Here is a 22,198-nt window from a genome sequence, read left to right on the forward strand (position 1 = left end):
CATGTGTAATGAAGGAATTGGACTTGGAATTTATGTCTCTCTGAATCACACGATGCTTTTCTTTTCTCCCAGTTGTTTAAAGGGATATGTCAACAATAGCCTATCCTTCTTTGACCTGAGCGAGCTTGGTATGGGAAAATCTGGTTATTGCAGGTACTTATAAATTATAGCTATCTTTGCTTCCTGCTTTCATCTCCCATCTCCTCTCTCTACACGCCGATGAGCCCATTTCAACTGTCATTTTGGGGTTTTGGCAAATTGAAAACATTTGGAGCCTCTGCACTTTGGTCTCTATTCCTCAACTTCTTTGTCTTGTGGATTTTAGGTACCGAGACTACAGAGGTCCCCCTTGGAGTTCCAAACCCTATGAATTCACCTTACAATACTGGCATATCCTTGCTGCTCGACTGGCCTTCATTATCGTGTTCGAGGTTAGTCACAGGCTGATAAACTCACTATTGGTAAACGCTTCTCCGACTGATACATCAGTTGACTCTTCGATACAGTAGCTCCTCACTGACTTCCAAAAAAAGACTTTTGTATATCACAGTAAAAGGTTTAGATACGGTGAAGCTGCTGTACAATATACAAAAAAGCAAGAGCTGAATAATGTCAGTGGGAATTTATACCAGAAAACTGGATAATAGAGGCTATTAATAGTTGAATCGAAAACTTAACCTTGAGCCTTGTAGTAAGCACATTGAAAGAAAGGATGGTTTTCATCATTGGAGGAGAGAATCTATACTTGTTCATCAGGGTGGAGAAACTTATTTGCTAATCAACTTAATTACAGTTGACCACATGTGTATTTGTCTAAGGGACAGCACATAATTGAATAAACAATGCCTGAGAACACGTCCATAGAACGTGCATAGATTTCGATTATCAGAGCCATTGACATTAGACTGTAGTCCTGTGAAGAAATTTTGAAGCAGCTAAAGTATTATTGCCTTCCTTAACATATAAGAAGCTTGATACAATGAGGAATTTAGTGCGGGGATGTATTGAGTATTCTCTAAGGTACCACCAAGTTCTGTGGAAAAACCTGGAATGCATCTGTTTTTTAGAAAGAGAAAAAAAGTAGCCATATTGAAAACTTTCGGGAAAAGTCTTCTCAAAGGCAGATATATCTCTCCACCGAGCTCCAAAAAATATCTCAAATTTTGTAGTGAAACATCCCTCATCCGTAAAATGAAATGCTTACCTCTAAGGTTTACTCCAGGATGAAATTCTATTACCTAATGACTCCATGAGCCTATAAAAATGTCTCCTGATGAAGTGTGACTTTTTACTTTATTACAGGTAGCATAAGAGGTTAAGGCGTATTTCCAATCCAGTGATTCTGAGAAGTCTTTTTTTATTGTGTTTTTAATGTACATTTTTTTCTTCTTCATCTTCTTTTGGAACTCAAGTGAACAGACTTAGTCAAATGTCTGGACTCGCAGCAACCTGTCATTGTAGACACATACGATTCCCTCTTTATCTTTTCTTCTTCATTCCTCATTACTAATTCCATTACCCACCTACTCCAAAAGCACCCACTCTCTTTTCTTCAGAAGTTTTTCCACATGTTTATTTGAATATACATATATATATATATATATATATATATATATATATATATATATATATTGTTTTAAATGTTCTTTTTTCAAAATTACTTCAGTGGTATTATGTAATAACTCATTTTTATCTCTTACCTATTTTACTTTTTTAGATCTAGAGAGAAGTCTATCCACATTTAGATAATTTCTTCTGTCTACTGAGTATGATAGTTCATTGAATTTAAATGCCATAGTCCCCATGGGTGTGTACTTAGGCCTACAATAATTCTCTCTACCTCTATAAATCTCTTATTAGAAATTTTGGACATGTTGCCTTCTGAACATTATTTAAGGGTTTTTCAGGAGTATTATACGCAAGCGTGGAATTATTTATATGCATACTAGATTTCACATAATACTGACAGTTCCCTCTCCAAATTCCCTTAGATTTTTGCCAGATTTTCCTATTGTCTGAATTTCTAATATTTTGCAGTTGGATAAGAGTAAGGTAATATTTTGTTTTAATTTTTTTAAATCTGTTTACTCATGACATTGACTATCACTTTTTTTTTTTTTACTAGAAAGCCATTTTGGTTTCCTTTTTTGTCAATTTATAAATTTGATCTATTTTTGGCTGAGTTTCCAGTTTATTTGTTACCAAATTTCAATATTTTCTTACATGTTTATCAGTTATAAACCAGTCTTTACCAGTTATAAACACTCCAGATATCCTTTTCTTGTCCATAACCTATTAATTTTATCTATTAACAAATAGTGTCTAATTTTGATGTCATCAAGCCCATCATTGTTTTCCTATTAAGGTTTTGGCTTTTTTGGTCTAACTTCTTCAGGAAATTTTCTTATGTCCAGATCAAAAGGATATTCTACTGTATTTTTTACTATTAATTTTATAGTCTTACCTATCACACATCCTAAAGATGTCAGGACTTTTCATAGCATCTGAGGGAAAACTTATTTGTCTTATTCTCTATATAGTGACATAGTTTTTTGTACTGCTGTTTACTAATATGTTATTTATCCACTGATTTGTAAATCCACCTCTGTAATATTCCAAGTCCCTAGAGTAGGCGTACGCCTGGCCTCAGTGTTCTGATTTCATTACTCCATTTGTCTATTCCTGTTCACTGTCACACCGTTTAAATGCCATGGTTTATCTGATAAAGCCCGCCACTTCCCACCCTTGCCAAGCCTGCTCTTATTTTTAAAAATTGCCTCAGCTATTTAGAGTTATTAATCATGCATATACATTGCAGAAGCCATTTTTCAGACTCCCCCAAATATCCTACAAGGGTTATGGTTAGAATTACATTTATAGAAAGCACATGTTGACTTATTTACATAATCTGTGCTGATTCATTAATAAACATGACATTTATTCAAATTGTTCTTATATCCTTTAATTGGGTTTTAAAATATTCTCTTGCTTGTTCATTCCTTCTTATTTCCGAAAAATTTGCAGATATTTTTATTGCTGTTATAAATACTATCTTAGCCTCCATGATGAGTTGATTGATTTTTGCTGAAATTTCTAATGGTCCTTCTAAAATATGTGTAGCTCCTTGTTTAAGTCTTTCACTTGTTCTACTCTTCTGTCTGTTAAATCTGTTAGATTGTCTTTTCAAAGGATAGTTCAAGTTGCCAGTGTCTCTGCACTTGCGAGGTCTATGCCTCCTTTTTCTTGCTTGCCCCACTGTATTGTTGGAAATTTCAGTGAATAGCACTGTGTTGAATAGCAGTGGTGTGAGCAGTTGTGTCTTGTTTCCAAATTTAATACAAATACTTCCAATTTTGTTTTTCTAAGTATGATTCTTGCTGTAGGTTTTTTGTTTAAGATAAATTCTGTCAGTTTAAGAAAATTGGCATCTATGCCTAGTTATATACTTGCCTTGATAAATGATAAACTTTAGCTTTTTAAAAATATAGTTTTTTAAAAATACTGAATCATCTTTGCATATCAGTCTCTCTAGGGAAATCAGTTTACAGGGTCATTTATTGCCATTGTTTAGGACTCAGTGCTTATTCTTCACTAATTTAAATTATAACAAATGGTTTTGATTTTTATTTCTATACCTTTTGAGACCCATTGCTGGATATTTCTGTGAATACCAAATATTTGATCAGGAAAGAGACTCCTGAACTACTTTTCTATGGGAAATATGCTTTACCGTGATCTCCTGCGCAGTGCAGGTTACTGAGACACTCACAGTAAACCCAGTTAAAAGTGCCTTGAATTCTTCCTTTCCACATAGAGAGACCATTGTCACGAAGTACTGTAGGTAAATGGGTTTTTTCCACTTATCATCCTAATTCTATCAGTATCAGCTTTTCTTTTCTTTTCTGACCAATTGGAAGGTCTACTCTCCTCCACGGGAAAAGAGAAAGGATGCATTTATTATAATAGGAGATGATATTTACGAGGTGCTTATAATGCATCAAGCCCTTCTCTCAGCCCTTCACATGTATTTGCTCATTTAATCTTCATAACGACCTTTAAGAGATATTATTACTGTCACCATTTTAGAGATGAGACACAGAGAACATAGGTGATTTCCATAGGATTACACAACTAATGAGTGTCAGGGCATGGTTCAAACACAGGTAGTCTCATTCAACCTCTGAACTTTCTACCACAGTCTTATTACTTTTTGGGTTTTATCCTGTCTTTTTTATTTACAATACTTTTGTCAGTCCGTTTTTAAAAATTAGTACATCTTTATCATAAAAGAATTATGTAATAGAGACAAAATATTTTACAGTATTTCAACTTACTAGAATAGAAATTCTATAAAATGCATGTGCTGGACATTGAGGCCAATGCCAGTATCCCAGAGAGACTGTATTCTGTGCGACTTGTACCCTGTGATTACAATCTATCAGATATGAATTTTCCCTGGATGTGATCTCTCATCCGTGCATAGCAATGCATGTCGGGGCACCTGGGTGGCTCAGTCGTTAAGCATCTGTCTTCGGCTCAGGGCGTGATCCCAGCGTTATGGGATCAAGCCCTGCATTGGGCTCCTCTGCTGGGAGCCTGCTTCTTCCTCTCCCACTCCCCCTGCTTGTGTTCCCTCTCACTTCTCTCTCTCTCTGTCAAATAAATAAATAAAATCCAAAAAAAAAAAAAACAATGCATGGCATAATAGGGTTGCATAATATATAAGGATTTTACAGATGTGAACTTAAGATTCATTCGATGGTTATAAAGTGATATCAACATATGGCACCAGAAAGAGGAAGAAATTCTGTTGTCTCCTAATACTTACGTGATTGAAAGCAACAATGTAAGTAGTCCCAATATCATTTCTGAAAATGTTAATATTCTAGATCATACATCCTGAGTTCTGACGCTTGACTGTAAGGCAAACACAACACTGTTTATGATCTGTTTTATAACTGGCCTCCCAGAATCTTTGAAAAGTGCACTTTCCCCTCTGAAATTTGCAGCACCTTGTTTTTGGGATCAAGTCGTTCATCGCATACCTGATTCCAGATGTACCAAAGAACCTGTATGACCGAATACGGCGGGAGAAGTACTTAGTCCAAGAGATGATGTACGAGGCTGAGCTAGAGCATTTGCAGCAACAACGGAGAAAAAGTGGTCATCCTGTTCACCACGAATGGCCTTAGTTGATTCCTGCTGCCCAGAGGGGCGATAGCGTCAGTGGGAATGACAGCAACTTTAAATTCTAGGCGGAATCCGGGAGGAAAGCATACCTGGCAAACCATATGTATGATATGTTACTTGGAAATGCATCGCAGCCATCTCTGGGATTTGGAATATCCAGGCTTCTAGGGAAAAATACAGGACTCATGACCTTAAAAAATGGTTAGATTGACAGTGCAGGAAGCCAGGATCTAATTCTCAGACCCAGCCTCAGGGAGTTGTGTGTTTGGAGTCTCATCAGCTGCCAAGTCACGGGAGCTCATCACCTCCATCAGCTGCCAAGTCACGGGAAGGGTGATGGTGAGGTTTCTAGCAACAGATTTCCATGTAAACGTTCATAAGCCAGGCATGCCGAAAGTCTTGTGTGGTCTTCAATCACATACTCTGGAACCTTGGGTTGAGTTGAGATACTTAGAGGAAATGACTTACTAGGAATGACTTAAATCAGTTATTGCCTTTGCTGCCAGAATTCCGTGTCCCTTCAGCTTCTAGGTTTGGGGAATTTTTCTTGTTCCTTGCTGAGATTATGGATCTGTGCCACAAGGAATTTATGCTGCTTTACACTGACTATGCAGTGGAATTGTTGCACACCACCTTTAGTAGTCAAACCAAAAACTAAGATTCTAAAAAGAATACCATTCATTGAAATATATTCTATTGCATTGGCTACATTCAAACGTGTTGTGTCACTGGCAGAACAAGTTGCACTGCCTTTTTTTAAACAACCGAATTCCAATAGAGCCACATACTTAAAAAATATGGGCGTTTATTCTCATATCATTTAGAATACCACTCATCCGTATTTTACCGTGGAGGGCTGTTTTATAGTATTTTTAATTTTTTCCTCCCTGGTTTATTATAACAACTCTTACAGAATAACAGAATAACTTGAAATGCTGTACATATGTCGGTTTTCCTTGTACCTTTGCACCCTGACAATATGTAATGCAAGTTACATTTTGTGCAGCTCTGAGACCAGTTACATAGTATGCCATTGTGACTTGTGACTCATATTCAGGAAACCAGAAGCCAAATGCTTTGCAACAACTTTAAGCTTTTCTAACAATGTGCACTTTTGTTCATGAGCTAATGAAAACAATGCATGAATATAAATTTATATTATTTGTAAAAAAAAAAAACAAAAACCCACATTTTTTGTTTTATTTTCTTTTCGATGAGGGGAGATTTTTGTTATTGTTTCTTTGATAGACTAATTTAGTTGATTTTTGAAAACTCTCTCAAAACCAAGATCAAGTCAATTGTGAAAGACATCATTTTGCTTTGTTGTGGAGTTGCTATTTCCGCGTCAGCTCTGTTTGTGTTATTGGTGTTCACAGACAGATGAAGTGGGAATGATGAAGCATTCAAGGAAAGAAAGCCTGGTGGAGGCATAAGCAATGGGAGCGGGAGGGGAAGGAAGAGGAGAGTTGAAGTGAGGGAAAGACTGGAAGAAATCAAGACTCCTTTCCTTGGCAAAGCAATCAAAACGAATCTGTTTTCCTCCCCTGGGAATGGGGCGGCAAATGACATATACTCACATATCCACATATATACATACATACATATATGATTCATAATCTTTGTCCGGTTTTTCAGTCAATTAAACAAAGCACAGTTATTTCCAAAATGCATAAAGACCAGATTAAAGACAGAGGAAATAAAGCTACTTTGTATATATGCTAGCGTGTCTCTAGTAAGAAAATTAAAAAGTTTCTCTTACTAGACAACTGCTTTTTATTATTCTGACACTGAAAATGGTTTTTTGACTTTTTCTTCTTTTACTGCAGGGAAAAGCTGTGATAGATCATAGTTGTTCCTTGGTTTGCCTTTGTCAGGAATACCTCCCTACTTGCCCTCTGATTCTGACAGAGCCAGGGGTAGGACCTGGGACTCTGAACTTCCTCCCATGCCTTTGTCTCATGGGACTCTTCCATTCAGATTCCTCGGAGGTTCTGTTTCTGCCACCTGCATATTCATAGCAACTAATTCCACTAACTACACAAAGGAGTTTTAAACTCCTCCATTTCTGTAGCATCTGTAGCATTTCCTTTTCTTTGTTAGCTAAATGCATACCATGCCTGAGAATAAGTACTCTGTATGCTTATTGAAGACATAAATGAACCTAACATTTATGTATTTCCCAAATTAGGGATACACGACAAAGACATCCGTCTTGCAGTAGAGCAAAGAATAATGATAGCCATGCCCTTAAGAATTCTTTCTGTTCCTTCTGAGTTATTTTTATAATACCACCATCAGGGTTTTAAATTGTATTGATTGCCTGGAGAGAAAAACATGAAAAGAGAATGGTATTTTTAATAAAAAAATAATAATACATCGATTTAGACATTGCCTTCTCTGGTAATTTCTCAGACCAATCGAAAAATAGAAGAAACAATGAAAAAGTTATCTAAAAATTTCCTTTTGTGAAACAATGCAGTAGAACCTAGCTCTGCCTTCATCGTTATTGATGGCAAAATGTTGGCAGCCCCCTCACAGTATGTGAGTTTTAAATCACTCTGCTTTCGTTGAGAGAAATGTTTTATATCATGGTTTTCATATGAATACAAATTATTTCTCAAAGATTTATATAGCACACACTATTCTCAGGAATTCTGTATTACATGAATGCTGCTTATATATTTTCATATTCTCAATCGTTGTCTTTTCAAGCAAATATCTAATATATATGTGCATGCAGTCTGCCTTGACAAGTTGTTCGAAGCTGTAGCACTTTCCCAGTACAGTGTGTGGAAAACCGCTCGACGTAGTAGCCGACATAGTTTGCGATGTCTGAGTCTGTGCATGCCCTTCTCAATAAAATGCTGCTGAGTGACAGCATGATGACACGCAGCTTCTGAATGATGCACTGTCTTTCAAAATGACTCTTAGCACAATGTGTTGTAGAACGGAATGAAAAGGAACCTTTTTCACTCAATAAATTATGTGATATATTTCTTCCTATATTTTGCATGTTCAAGTTGATCCTGCTTGTTTTTTAAATAGAAGTTGGGGTGGGTACGGGGAGACGGGATTGCTCACTCTTTAGCTCCAAAGGCAATAGTGTCCTAGTCTTGCAAGCCCTTGTTCCACTCCTACAAAGTTTTGGCTGTTTGTCTTCCGATAAGCTCATTGTCATCATCAAGGCATTTGCACATGAAGTGTACAGATGGAGAATCCTACTGATTTTAATAATGCTTTGTTCTAGAAACAGATGGGAGAGGAAGCTTGATTTGTTCTTAAGAAGACAATAATGCTTCTATCAGACAGAAGCATTTTCTTTTTCACACTTGGGCTGGCTCCGCCAATCACTTTGAAAACCTCCTTAGGCTAAGAATTTTAGCCCTGATAAAGTTCGTGTCCAGGGACGAGGACGTTTAGGGGCACTGCAGCCAACTGCCATCAAGAGGTGACCAAATTGCCCATTTTTTCTCAACTTGGTCAAAATTGAAAATCCAGGTTGCCTGTAGAGTTGCTTAGCTGATATGGCTGAATTCGTTAGTCTGTCAACTGGGGGCAGGTAGACAGAGGCCCAGGGTGTGGTGTGTGTGCTTGTGCTGTGTGTGTGTGTGTGTGTGTGTGTGTGCACTTACTGTCTGTGAGATATGCCCAACTCAGTCCTACGATGGTCATAAGATATTTCCATTCCATTTTCCCCCAAATCACAATATTATAACAGGCTTTAGGAATAGTTGTGGATGTTACCCAGGTAATCAGTTAACATCGTATTCTTTCTGGTGTTCTCAGTAACTCAGGACAGAGAACCTTTTAGGAATGGCCTAAAATACCTAGCTTCTGATAGAAAAGTGTGACTTTTCCTACAGGCATTTCTATTCAAACTGAAATATGCCAACAATATGTAGTCCAACGTATTTTATTGACTTGGCGTTAGCTAGAATTATTGATCAGACTTAGGTTCCTGCTACCTGGGATTTGTGTATTTGTAATGGTGATAAGTTACCTTCAGTTGAACATGCCATTTGGGTTCCTCTGAAAAACCACACCCACAACCGCATTTGGTGGTTTTCTTTCTAGAAAACACAAGTATTATAGCCACTGTGTTCTAGCCACGTTCGCATTAAGGCATCTTTTCCAGGGAAGTAAAATGAAAGCAGATAGGTTGGTAGAAAAGAGACTCATGCTTAGGATCAACTCCAATTTCTTGTATAATCAAAGTCTACTTTCTGGAAGAAGAAGCCTATCCGTCAAATCTCACTGATCTTTTTGTTTGTTTGTTTAAGATTTTATTTATTTATTTGAGAGAGAACAAGCAGTGGAGAGGGGCAGAGGGAGAGAGAGAAGCAGACTCCCCGCTGAGCAGATAGCCCGATGCAGGACTCCATCCCAGAATCCAGAGATCATGACCTGAGCTGAAGGCAGACACTTACCCGTCCAAGCCACCCAGGTGCCCCAAGCCTCACTGTTGTATATGATGGTACCGGTGTGTGCCCAGCACAATTCTCCCTAGGTGAAGCCTCTTGATTCCACACCCAGCTGGCCCCGAGAGCAAGGCTTGAATACACCAGAGAGTAAGCTGTGTGGATGTTGTTTCTTTCTCTAAGATGGAAGGGAGTCAAATTTCCAGACATAGGCCCAATATTGACTTCCTCAGAGTATTCATCTTAATTCTCTCTGTGTGGGGGGAAAACAGTTTCTTTGCTCTCAGAAGGCAAAATTTTCCTAAATTATTAGTTGAAAAGCAAAATTTTATGAGATCTCTTTAGATAGTCCCCACAAAATATAATTGTCATGTGGATGGCTAGCCCCGTGTGATTTTCAAACTGCCTCAAACCCTTTATAATTATTCGTCAGTGTCCATGCCACTCAACACAGTAGCTAAGTGTTTTGTTTTGTTCTTTAATGATGATTTTTTTAAAGTAATCTCTAAACCCAACATAAGGCTCAAACTCACAACCCTGAGATCAAGAACCACACACTCTACTGCTGAGCCAGCCAGGGCCCCCACATTAGGCTAAGTTTATTATCTTTCTAACAAGTAGTATGAGCAGGCTTTTCCCACTTTTCATTAAGTGAGAAGAAGGGAACTGAGTGACCAGAAAAGCCTGATGGCAAAGTTAATTGTCAAAGCAATGTTTGGTGGATGGTGGAAGGGCCTTAGGGACTTTCCTACCTGAGCAAAAAACGTCTGCTTTGCAAATCCTATTTCAGACTCTGCTGTGCACACACCCAGCCTTCTTTCTGACTGAAAAACAACTGCAATTTCATTCATCCTTTAACATTCAGAGAAATGAAGTTTTTTTCTCCTCGTTTTTTTTTTTTCTTGCCTGTTTTAAGATTACGAAGCTAAATATGGTAAGCTTAGACTTCAGTGACAACTCCAGCCAAAGAATAAACATCTCGATTTTCAATGCTGAAGATGAAAATGCCCTTAAAAATATGTGCAATTTTACCTTCCTGGGATGTGTGGCTATCGGCTTCTATATTGTATTCTTCAGCTAGGGAAGACCTAGGGAGTCCTGTAATTGAAGAGGAAGTTTGGGGAAGAGACAGAGTGGATTTCTCCAACCATTTTTGTTCTTCAAAGGAGAAATTATGTTGCAACTGCATATTTAGCCAGATGAACTTAAATGTCGATTTTTTTTCTTTCTACTGTCTGCAACTCCTCTGCAAATCAAATTATATACAGTAGATTGTTAATCGTTAAGGATTCCTTCCACACTCTCATGAGAAGTTTTAAAGCCAATTTAAGGAAGATTTGCTCTGTTGAAATAGATTGAATAAAATTTTAAGGTCAGCATTCTTGAAAATAGTTAACAATAAAGGTACATAAACCATTATGATGTAGATTGCAAATCAAGCAATTACATTGCCTCTACAAATGCTGCTGACCGTCTTATGCTGGTATAAATAAACAATTTGTGGATTGCTCATTGATTTTCTTATGTGGTAATTACATTAGGGCATTGAATCAATATACTACATGGAATTATTTTTAGCTTTTTAAGTATGTCAAAGCAGATTCTGTAATGGGGAACTGGATGTTCAAAACACCTGTGTACACAATTGCTTTAACATTTTTTAAAAAGAGATGAATGGTTGTTTCTGAAAATTCCTGAGGACAAATAGGCCAAGGCCCATGAAAGACATCACCGTTATATATTGTTTTTCTTGATTTATAGTGGCCTATTGTATTAAGTCATAAAATCCTCTTCATGGTTACTTCTGAGTGTGTGTGGGTGTGGGTGTGTGTATGTGTGCCCTAAGCCCCTGAGCAGCCCAAATATAGGCATTATCCAAAATACATAGAAGAAATCATGTTATATAGTATGTCAAAACTTATTGTGACATGTGTTTACTTGGTGACTTGGTAGACCTGACTAAATCAATTAGGCTTCTATAAAAGCTTTCAGAGTGGATAATTATTTTGCACCCTGCTCCTCACCTGTAGAAAATATTCACATTGATCATTTAAATATACTTCAATCTGAACTTACTTTTAAAAGAAATAATTAAAATTGTTATGTATCTTAATTCTATATCTATGCTCATCCTACAGACATTTTTCTTAAAGTCGAGTCGTTATAACTACAGCATTAAATTTAGTATTTCATGGCTCTATGAAAAAGACATAAAATCTGGAAATAGAAAAGTCATCTTAAATTTCACACTAATATACAGAAATATTATCAACTAACATTTCCATGACAGAGTAGAATTATTTTTCTAATTCATCATGAGAATATAATGAGAGAGCCACTGATATCCGGACACCCCAAGTAAGGGCCATGTTGATTAAGTAGCCAAATATTTATATGTTTAACTCTGTCTTCTGAAGAGCTGATATTTCAAATACCAGAAGTGCAGTATTAGAAAAGTGGGTTTATGAGGCTTTGTTATTCACATAGGTGTGTGAAAATCTAGATTGATATGGTCAGGAGATTGGAATGGAAGAAGAAATAATAGCATTAACTCTTTCCAAGAATTACAAATAAAAATAACCCATTAGATGAGTATTAATTACAAGTTACACTTGATTAAAATTTTGTATCATTTTAATATCATTGGTAACATCAATTATATTTTAGTTGTTTGGAAATAAATTATACTTCAAGGTTATTAATGTTGGGTAAAAGAGGCTAACTTTACAGTAAACCCAGCTACCTGGGAATACTGAGATTCTGCACATGAGATTTCTAACTATACAAATGTATACGTAGAGAGCTAAACTTTCTGTAATGTTTTGAGACAATTTATTTCTAAGAGAACAATTAAAAGGAAACTGTTCTATTTTTTTCTATTCACTGATCTGATCTTTGTAAGAATGTTTAAGTAAGATTGTAATGCCATGAAGATATTTCAGTAATATTCTCTTTGAAATATTGTTTGCAAGCCCCCCGGTGTGTGGCTTCTTTCTTTTTTTTTTTTTTTCTCTCTCTTTAAAGTGAAATGCTAGAACCCCATGAAATCACAAAAGAATGAAATTTCTATTCAAGAAATATTATTCGAATTAAACAAGGGAAACCCCTCACCCCTTCTGTTGTCGTCTGGAAAATCACAATCACTGTTAAGTGTGCACCGAGTTGTACACAGGGCTTGAGATGCCATTTACATGTACAGACGTAATACTTACCAAATCATAACTATGAATATTGCATTTTTCAGTAATAAACTTGTCTATCTTTATAACAGTGGGTTTTTTTCTTTTTTTCAAGAATTGTGGACCTTTAGAAAAGTTGCTCCCGGAAAAATCATATTTTATTTAAATTTGCCTTTAAAAAAGGCTACCGTCTGGAAATTCATGGCATGACTTTTAGTTTATAGCTTAAGGTTATCTTGTTCTTGTTAATTCTTAAACTGCTTCCGTAATTCATATGCTAAGCCAGTGTCTTGAAAATTAAAGAGAAACAGTGAACCAATGTAACTGACAATGAATACTGTCAGGAGTGTCACTTTCTTCATATACGGCAGACTAACAAGTATGTTTCACGGGGGCCAGTCGCCGTGCTAACTAGTTGATAGATTTCCCTTTATAAATCCTTGCAACAGCCCTACTAAGTAGGGGCAACTTCTGCTCCTTTTAATTTGTAATAAACAAAACTTTAGAAAGCTTTGCCCAAGAATTCCCGAGATAATTTATGTCAGAACTTGCTGTCTGCCTCCAGTCTGACCCCTCGGTGAATAAGCTGTGCTTCTTGCTCCAAATGGTAACAAAGTATCAGTTCTCCAAGCGAATTCCTCAGAATGAATGAAAGAGACAACTGAGGTCCTTGCATTTCATTTTTACCAATATTTGTGATTGAATGTAAAAGATGGAGACCGGCATTAAGTTTGGCAGATTTTAGGCCACCCGAGAACTCATTATTCATAGCCCATTTATTGAGAATCTCCCTGGTCGTTCCGTGGCAAAATCAGCCACAGGTTTAAGCCATTTCCGTGGCTTGGATTGAACTTGGCACTGGACAGATCTTATACTGCCCTGGGCACCTTGACACAAGTCTGAGCTGATGCTCCGCGGGAGGAGTGAGGGCAGGAGAGGTGTGCGCAGCCAAGGAGTTTAACATACGTATGACCGCGCCTCACGGTTCCTTTCCGTTCAGCCACACGACAGAGGTGGTTCCTGGACGCTGCGGAGGATGGTTTTTCCCTGGAACTCCCATCTGCGCTCTACTCGAAGCCTTAGATTTTCGCATATTTGTTCAACTAGGAAGAATGAGGAGGGATCCCTATATCGGCCTCTACAAGCGCTCAAAATATTAACTCGGAATGTCATAGGTTCCATTACATGAGAGAAGGCAGAGCCATTTTTATAATAATAATAATGATAATAATAATATCTTCCATTTGTAAGTCATTTTATGCTTTGATAACGCTCCAGGCTAAGAGAATTAGTGACTAAAAAAAAGAAAGAAAAAGGGTCCTAAAAAACTCTCTGGGGAAAGTGCTGTCCCAGGGAAACATTTGTGGGATAATTTGTGAGAACAATTTGTGAATAAAATGAAGAATTATATGGTACATTCTGTCTTCATGTAATTCCAAGTGAAAGTTCAAAATCTTGAAATGTATTCCATACGTACGTACCCCAGCAGTGTGTCTCTCACCCGGGTCCCCCGTGCCTGGTGTGTCTGGACGGGCAGCCCCATGCCGGTTCTTAGCAGCAGAGACCGGGTCCTCGTGCAGGCCTCTGTGGACCTCCTGGGGCCGACGCCGTCAGCTCAAAATCAGACTGTGATGTGCTCTCTGATGCCTGAGTGGCCACTGATCCGTTCAGACACCCTTCAGGGATTGCTGTCCATCCATGCTCTTGCCATTAGAATCTCTGACGGGGTGTGCTGAGAAGGCGGGGTTCAGGGGTGGTAACTGATTGATCTTTTCCTTAAAGTGAATAATGGGTAATTTGTCAATAAAGCATTCCCCTGGCGGGGAGAGGGGCAGGAAACCACACATCTAATGGCTACTGTTTATCAAATTCTCATTCTCAGAGTTGTTGCTTCCCTTCCCGGTCCTAAGATATTAACTAAACCAATGAGGTTTGGCCCAGATTTCAACATTCACCTAATATAGTCTCGAAATTCTAATTCATAGGGATGTCCTAACTACTAAATCTTTTGGAAAATTATTGCACCTTTCAATTTGCAAATCCTTAGATCAACACCTTCATTAGCTTGCTGGACCTCAAAAATTGTTTTTAGACATTTCTCATTTTCATGATTTTTTTCCTTCTCATTTTCAGATATTTTTCCAAACATATTTTTTACTTTTTACTTCTTTCCCCTTTTTCCAAATGTATTTTTCTCATCTCCCTTATAAGCCACAACCCAATTCTCTCTTTTTCCCCCCTCTATTCTCCTCTCCCATTGAGGGTGGAGGGAGAGAAGGCAAGCCCTGGGCTGTGGCTCATGAACGCCAGTTGTTTTTTTCATTCCTTCATTGATTTTTTTCCCCCATCATCTTTCTATCTTCTCTCCCTGATAACAAATACTAATTACATAATTTTTTCCCTATCTCATGCTTCTTTTAAGGTTTTCTCCTGGATTACATTGAAACAACATAGCCTTTGGGGCTTCTTATCCTTGCTCATTCGGACCATTTCTTTTTTATTTTGCTGACATACTATTTCCAGGCCTTTGATCTTCCCTGGGCACCAAAATAAATATCTAACACCTGCCCTAACGTACCCGACACTGAGACGCCGGCTTATTCCTACTATCTTCCCTCGGATCTAGCCCCTGTGGCACCGGTTTGTTTTTTTTTTTTTTTTTTTTTTTTTTACTTTTTAAGGATTTTGTTTCATTGCTTCTTCCAAAAAGCTTTCACTGCCTCTCCATTTTTTTTAAAAAAACTTTTGTTCTATAGTTTCCTCTTACTCTAGAACTTAAAAAATTATTTTCGAGAATGCAACCCTTTAAATCTTTTCTTCTGTCACCTTAGCCTGGTGGAACACGTTGAGCTTGCACGTCAGAGCTGAATCAGTATAGCATAAATCCTGCGGGCAAGGTATTTTGCGCTAAAGACCCCATGGCTAGTGAAATCTCTGGGCTGGTAAGCTATTTGCAAGCTTCTTTTCCACAATGCTTTCCTAACAGCCTCCTATAGGACATTCCTTGATCCTCTTTACTCGGCCCTGGGGAAAGGCTCTAGACTTCTGTTGAGCAGAATCAACTTTTCTTTGTAAGGAGATAGAAGGAAAGACCTACAACACCAAGAGCCCAAGGGAGCAGCGTGTTCAGTTACGATTGTTGCGCCATCTGGATATATCAGTCCGTCTCCTGTGCTGAGCAAAATTATTCCTCAGGCTTGGTCAGGACAGCTGGAGGAGCAGGAATGACTGGAAGAGGACTTCAGGGTATGGGGTATGGGTGGCGCAGGGTGAGGGGCTAATGGCAGTTAAGTGTTCCAACTGCAACCGCGGTGTGGGGTGATGTGAAATGTGTCTCCATCCATGCGAGAGACGGGGGTCGGGGTGGATGGCACGCCTTCATCTTATCAGCAGTGATGGAGAAGCATTTAATATGCATACCCTCTTCCACATTCTGCCTGTGAGCTCCAAGACACGTGATGGTTTGAGAACTACCAAAAAACAAAACAAAACACCTTGAAGTTTAATAGGACGTAAAGCAAAGGGACTGACCCTTTGCACTGCGGTGACGTCCAGTCCTAATTTAACCCAGGAAGAAGTTGCCAGGACACTTAAGACTGGGCTGTTTCTTCTCACCTGAAAGTTGGGGTCTTCCAAAGAATATCCTGGGAATATCCAGGGGAACAGTCATAATAAGTATAAATAGACATGAGACATCCCTCCTTCTAGCAGTGACAACTCCATACAAGTACTAACCGACTGGCAAGCAGGATGCAGACTATGTATCTGTGTGTGTGCTTTTGTGCATGTGCTTGTGTGTGTGTGTGTGTGTTGTACTTGCATGCATGCGTTAGAAATGGGTAATCTTCTCGAACGCCATATTGTTGTAGCTTTTGTCCTTCGGATCATGGCCTGGAATATGGACCAGGTTTTCTTGCCTGAGTCCATTCTGCAAGACAGATTCAGCCCCTTGTTTCCAGAAACTGCCATTCTCAAGGTTTTCCTGAGGAAAATGAAAAGACACATATTAGGGAGTTATCTTGCTGTATTCCAAGTCACACGGAGAGAATCTTGCCGAGCGCCTCCCCTTCACATGGTAGGACATGATCGAATGATAGGATATCAAATCAAATGACATGTAAATATGAAAACAATGCATTTCTTGATTGATGAGTATGATGACTGAGTCCATGTAGGTACTATTTCTAAAGATAATAAAAACAGAAGGAACAATTTCGTGAGCATTCGCAATATATCTTGTGCCGTGTGAAGAAATGAATATTGTGTATCTTTCCATTAGTAAAGTAACCCTGTAAGGTAGTAGTCTCATCTCCTGGGGAGAGACAAACCTGTGTCTCAGATGGTGGAGGTGCCCTTATTTCCTGTGAAGAGCAGGGCCTCTTGATCATAAGGGGGGCACCTGTAGGCAGACTCCCCCAGAAGCTGCCTACTGTCATTCTTCAGGAAAGGAGCTCACGAATGACACACTAAGTGTTCCCTCCCCCTCTCAGCTCAGCCTTGAGAACAGAAGCTGCTTCTATCAACAAGATTTATCATTCATTCCAGGAAACTCTTGCCTAGGAACATAAGTCTGTAAGTCAGTAAATAACTTGATTATTTCCTTCTAGAACTTCCTCAAAAATCCATTTATCCAAACAATACAGTGCTGCATCAGCTGCTTTCTCAGAAGAATAGATTGCCTTCACATTCTGAATGCCTGTCAAGATGGTGCTGCCCTCACTCCAGTAACTATTACGCTCAACTTTACTTCATATACATGTTATTATGGTATTTGGAGGAAGGAGAACGATCAACAACCTAGGTGATGTGATGTGGGCGAAGAGTTTGTCTTCTAGAGTACTAAAAGAATAAAACGTCTAAAACTGAAAGAATGTTAATAAGCCATAACTAAGAAAAGGAAAAAATAAAAAAAAAGCACTCCTGCACTTAATGAGGCCAAGAGGTCAGGCATAGATAAGACCATTTGCAAACTTAACAAGAAACATGACATCTCCCAAGGTCCTGCTGTTGTCAAATGCCATAACAACACTAAGAGATTATTGCTCTCTTACCGAATGGGCCCCAGATAGCTTTGTTTTCATTCTCAGCTTCCTTAGACTCCTCTCAGAATCCTTCAATGGGAACCCAAACCTTACAAAAGTCATGTCCAGAATCCCTCCTCTTAAGGGTAGCATTGCCTGCTTCCCTGGTATTCTCCCCACTCCCGCCCCCAGCAGCTTCAAGTCAGTAAGTCCAATTTGGTCTGAGCACAGGGCTGTTCCTGGTGGTCTTTGGCTGCTCTGACCCTAGTGATACTTGGACAATGTCCCTAGCCCCGCCTGGTCTAAGCACAGTTCTCAGTGGGTAGGAAAGGTGTGCATCCTGCTGCTTCTCTACCTAAGAAGTTCCCCCTACAATCTGACTCTGTATTTACATTCACGGAGCTAGAGACGTCTGTGTCCACGATGGCACTGAGCGATCTCCTCCCGGTTCCCAGGGAAAAGCTGAAGTTCGAAGAGGTGAAACAATTTACCCAAGGCAAGTAAGATACGGAACTGGGATTCTCTCCAGGGCTGGCTCTCAAGACTATGCTTTTCACCATGATACTAGGCAGTTGCCCCCTGTTTTATTGCTTTTCTTTTCTTTTTTTAAATTTCTTTTTATTTTTTTATAATAATTTTTATTGTTATGTTAGTCACCATACAGTATACCCTTAGTTTTTGATGTAGTGTTCCATGATTCATTATTTGCGTATAACACCCAGTGCACCATGCAATATGTGCCCTCCTTACTACCCATCACCGGCCCATCCCAGTCCCCCACCCCCCTCCCCTCCGAAGCCCTCAGTTTGTTTCTCAGAGTCCATAGTCTCTTATGGTTCTTTCCCCCTTCTGTTTACCCCCCCTTCATTCTTCCCTTCCCTCACTTACTGATCTTCCTGCTATTTCTTAAGTTCATTGTTATATTTTTCCTAGACTTCACCCCCAGAAGGGTTAAAAGGAATTTTGGAAACTGATCACTCACAGTGCCAACAATTCACCCCAAAGATACATCTCTATGCTCAGAAGCTAATTAGCTGGGGTAACTGAAGTTGAAACTAGATTCGAGTTGTAACACTCACTGTCTTCCTTTCTCGCACCCACGTTTGCAGATGGTTTAAATGGGCATCAAGGGAATCCCTTTGAGCTCCTGTCTGTTTTTCAGAAGTTCAAACATCAGCTCACCTGCTCCGTCCCAGCATCATGCTGAACACCACACCAGCACAGCCTTTTGTATTTCTCAGACCAAAAGCAAAATAAATTGCAAACTGGTCTAATCAGCAGTGGATGAATATCCTTGCCGCTCTGGTGACCTATTAACGTAAGGACAGACAGATGAGGTGATTGCGTGCTTCCAAGGCTTCGTTAAGGATTTAAGTATCGTATACTTACTAAGTAAGTCACTTCTTAGTATAAGGGTGGAAATAGGCCTGACTGGTTAATAGACAGAAATTGGTAACTGCTCAATGTGAGTGGGGGGGTAGTTTTTCAATATCCAGGAACTGTCAGGTCAGGCAAACTCACAGACACAGAGTTAAGCAGAGACACCGTATTTATTTTTAAATACGGATTATGGAAAACTATTTTTTTTTAATTTTTTTTTTATTATGTTAGTCACCATACTGTACATCCCTGGTTTCTGATGTAAAGTTCGATGATTCATTAGTTGCGTATAACACCCAGTGCACCATGCAATACGTGCCCTCCTTAACTCTACTCTTATCCTTTGGTAGGTTACCGGCGGGGGAGAGCAGGAGTCATCATTTCTTCCTTTAGGAATACTCTTGCTTTTTCAGCCACATCAAATATGCTGGAGGTCATCAGAGTCATCATTTGTCAAATTAAAAATGTTATTTTTACTCTTCTTCATTCCACCCCAGCATCCTGAATGAGCAATACCTTCCCATTCCCTCCAGCTAGTCTCGACTTGCCTCACACCTCCTTTCCAATCATTAAAACGTACCTGTCCAGCGCCCCATTCCTTCAAACCCTGCTGTGGAGTACAAGTCAGTCACATTGACATTCAAACCAGGATTTAAAGGCTGACAATATTCCCTGACTAAAACCTTTCTAAATGTTGGTATAATGATAACTGTTCACAAATACCCAATCTCATTCGATGGCTGTCTTCAATTCAATAGCCGGTTTAGTCTAAATGTCCGTCCATGGGGTAGTGGAGTAGCGATTATAATCTTGATCACATTCTTCCTATGTACCAGACACTGTGCCTGTCCACAAGCTCTTTCCAAATTCAAATTTCTTTCTAAAGATAACAAAAATATAGATTCCTAAAGCTCCAAATTGAAGTTTAAATGATATATTTCCTGACATTATGTCACTCTGTCAAAAGACATTCAACCTAATAGAATTGTACTACTCTTAATAATATTTATTTATTAGCGAGTGCTTTCTATGTACTAGGCACATTTTTATGTAGATTATAAAACATATCTAATCTTTATGAAATAGATATTGTGGGACCGCCAGGGTGGCTTAGTCAGCTATACATCTGACACTTGATTTTGGCTCAGTTCATGATCCCAGGGTCCCGGGATGGAACCCCACATCAGACTCCCTGCTCAACTTGGAGTCTTCTTCTCCCTCTCCCTCTGCCCCTCCCCCGCCTCCTGCTTGTGCTCTGTCTCTCACTCTTTTTCTCAAATAAATAAATAAAATCTTTAAAAATTCTTAAAAATAAAAAAGAATTAATTAAATATATATGTTATATATTAATAATGATATGTATATGATCTTCAGGAGGATGGTTTTGCGTATCAGCTTGGAGAGAGTAGATATATGTCTGGGAAGAAGGGCTTCTTGCAGTGGATCCAAAATCACACCAGGAAGCCATCCACCGAGTCCTCCAGTGCATGAGACTAGCCCATGTCTTCCTTGGCCCCAGAGAGAGGCATCTATGTAACCAACCTGTTAGGAAGCTAATGATTATTCCAGCGGCAATGCATCCTAGGCAGCCCACTGCACTGTAGTAAAGGTAGGAGAGCGAATACCAGGTGTCGGCGATGGCAGGTCTGTGGACGACAACAGCACGTGTCAGAGTTCCATGAGTTCTGACGTTATGATCCACAATGATGTAGAGGACTGACCGCTGACGGTTCATTGTAGGGCCTGGCATTTCTCAAAATTCCAACACTTTAATTTTTCGCCACTTGGTTATTCTTTTTTTTAAAGAATCAATTGTAGTCTGGTTTCACTTTGCATTGCACTCAATCCAGCCCATCCTGGCATGACAAATATTGCCATGTAGATACTAAATTATAAGAAGCACAATGAGGACGGTGCCTCCCATTTCTTTTGCATTACTCATTCTTTAGACATGTATTAAGCCCAGATTTAGTGCCAAGAATTGTGACAGATATTGGAGATAAAAAGATGAGTAAGCCACAACGTCTACATAGAGGAGCTAATGGGCAATCATAAAGGAAACCTCCATGGAATAGGAGCAAAGGATTCTGGGAACACTTAAAAAGAGTATCAAACCCAGGCTTAAGTGTGAGATAATACCTGAGCTTATTTTAAAGACTAATTTGTAGCTAATCAAGCAAGGAAGGTAGACAGAGCCAGGATTTAGCACTCTACGAAAAAAGGATACAAAAAGCCCAGGCAGGAGAGAAGAAACATGGTGGACTTGGGAACTATAATAGGTTGGTATTATTTGTAAGATTTATGGAAAGGAATGATTCTAAACTAAACGAAACTCAGAGACAAATGGAAGCAACGGAGAGCTCGTAGACTACGTAGTCAGGACAGTTCTAGGAGGCGGCTCTACCTACTTCATCTTCCAGCACAGCCCATAATAATTTTTCCACCTGATATGCAGAGTTAAGGAGCTATCCCAAATTCCTTAGATTTGTTTTTACAAACAATGAGAGTGTGAGGATGTGCATTTATTAAAGTCAGGGACAGTGCTACAAGCTATATATATCTTCTCTCATTTAATCCTCTCAAAACACCTGCAGAGTAAAGATTATTACTCTCATTTTTTTTTCAAAGACTCTTGAAAATTTAAGAAGTGACAAGTTACTAACTTGTGCAGACATAGAGTGGATAAATGGTAAAATCCACATCCAAACATAGGCGTTTCTGATTTCAAAGGCCATGGTCTTCTCCCTACACCATGTTATCTCCTGTATTTTGGTATCTTAAATGACCTATTCCAGCCAGAAATAGAAGGAAAGTCTTCTGTTAAGCCCAGTTTAGTTTGATCTAGAAGCTGCCAGTTCACAGCAGTGCTCCCAGCTCAGTGTGCCCATAACTATTTTCCTCATTGCTCACAAACCTATTCTACTCAGGCCCTTTACTCTTTCAAGGGTGCCATCTCTGATCTTCATATCCACCCACCTATTTTCCAACCCTCCACTACTTCTCCTGTTTT

General features: G+C 38.9%; 2 protein-coding genes across 2 annotated transcripts in view; one reads left to right on the forward strand and one right to left on the reverse strand.

Moving 5' to 3' along the window:
* Nucleotides 1-13,111, forward strand: part of ANO3 (anoctamin 3) — a 394,322-nt gene extending 381,211 nt beyond the window's left edge. Inside the window, exons 26-28 of the mRNA XM_026512215.4 lie at nt 73-153; nt 326-431; nt 5,010-13,111. Coding sequence (XP_026368000.2) covers nt 73-153; nt 326-431; nt 5,010-5,192 — 370 coding nt within the window. The 3' untranslated portion in view covers nt 5,193-13,111. The remainder of the gene's footprint in view (nt 1-72; nt 154-325; nt 432-5,009) is intronic.
* Nucleotides 12,597-22,198, reverse strand: part of SLC5A12 (solute carrier family 5 member 12) — a 47,514-nt gene continuing 37,912 nt past the window's right edge. The window contains exons 13-15 of the mRNA XM_026512211.4: nt 20,731-20,834; nt 18,991-19,118; nt 12,597-16,769 (exon numbers count right to left, since the gene is read on the reverse strand). Coding sequence (XP_026367996.2) covers nt 16,617-16,769; nt 18,991-19,118; nt 20,731-20,834 — 385 coding nt within the window. The 3' untranslated portion in view covers nt 12,597-16,616. The remainder of the gene's footprint in view (nt 16,770-18,990; nt 19,119-20,730; nt 20,835-22,198) is intronic.

Source organism: Ursus arctos, unplaced genomic scaffold, assembly GCF_023065955.2.
Source record: "Ursus arctos isolate Adak ecotype North America unplaced genomic scaffold, UrsArc2.0 scaffold_23, whole genome shotgun sequence".
Classification (NCBI taxonomy): Eukaryota; Metazoa; Chordata; class Mammalia; order Carnivora; family Ursidae; genus Ursus; species Ursus arctos.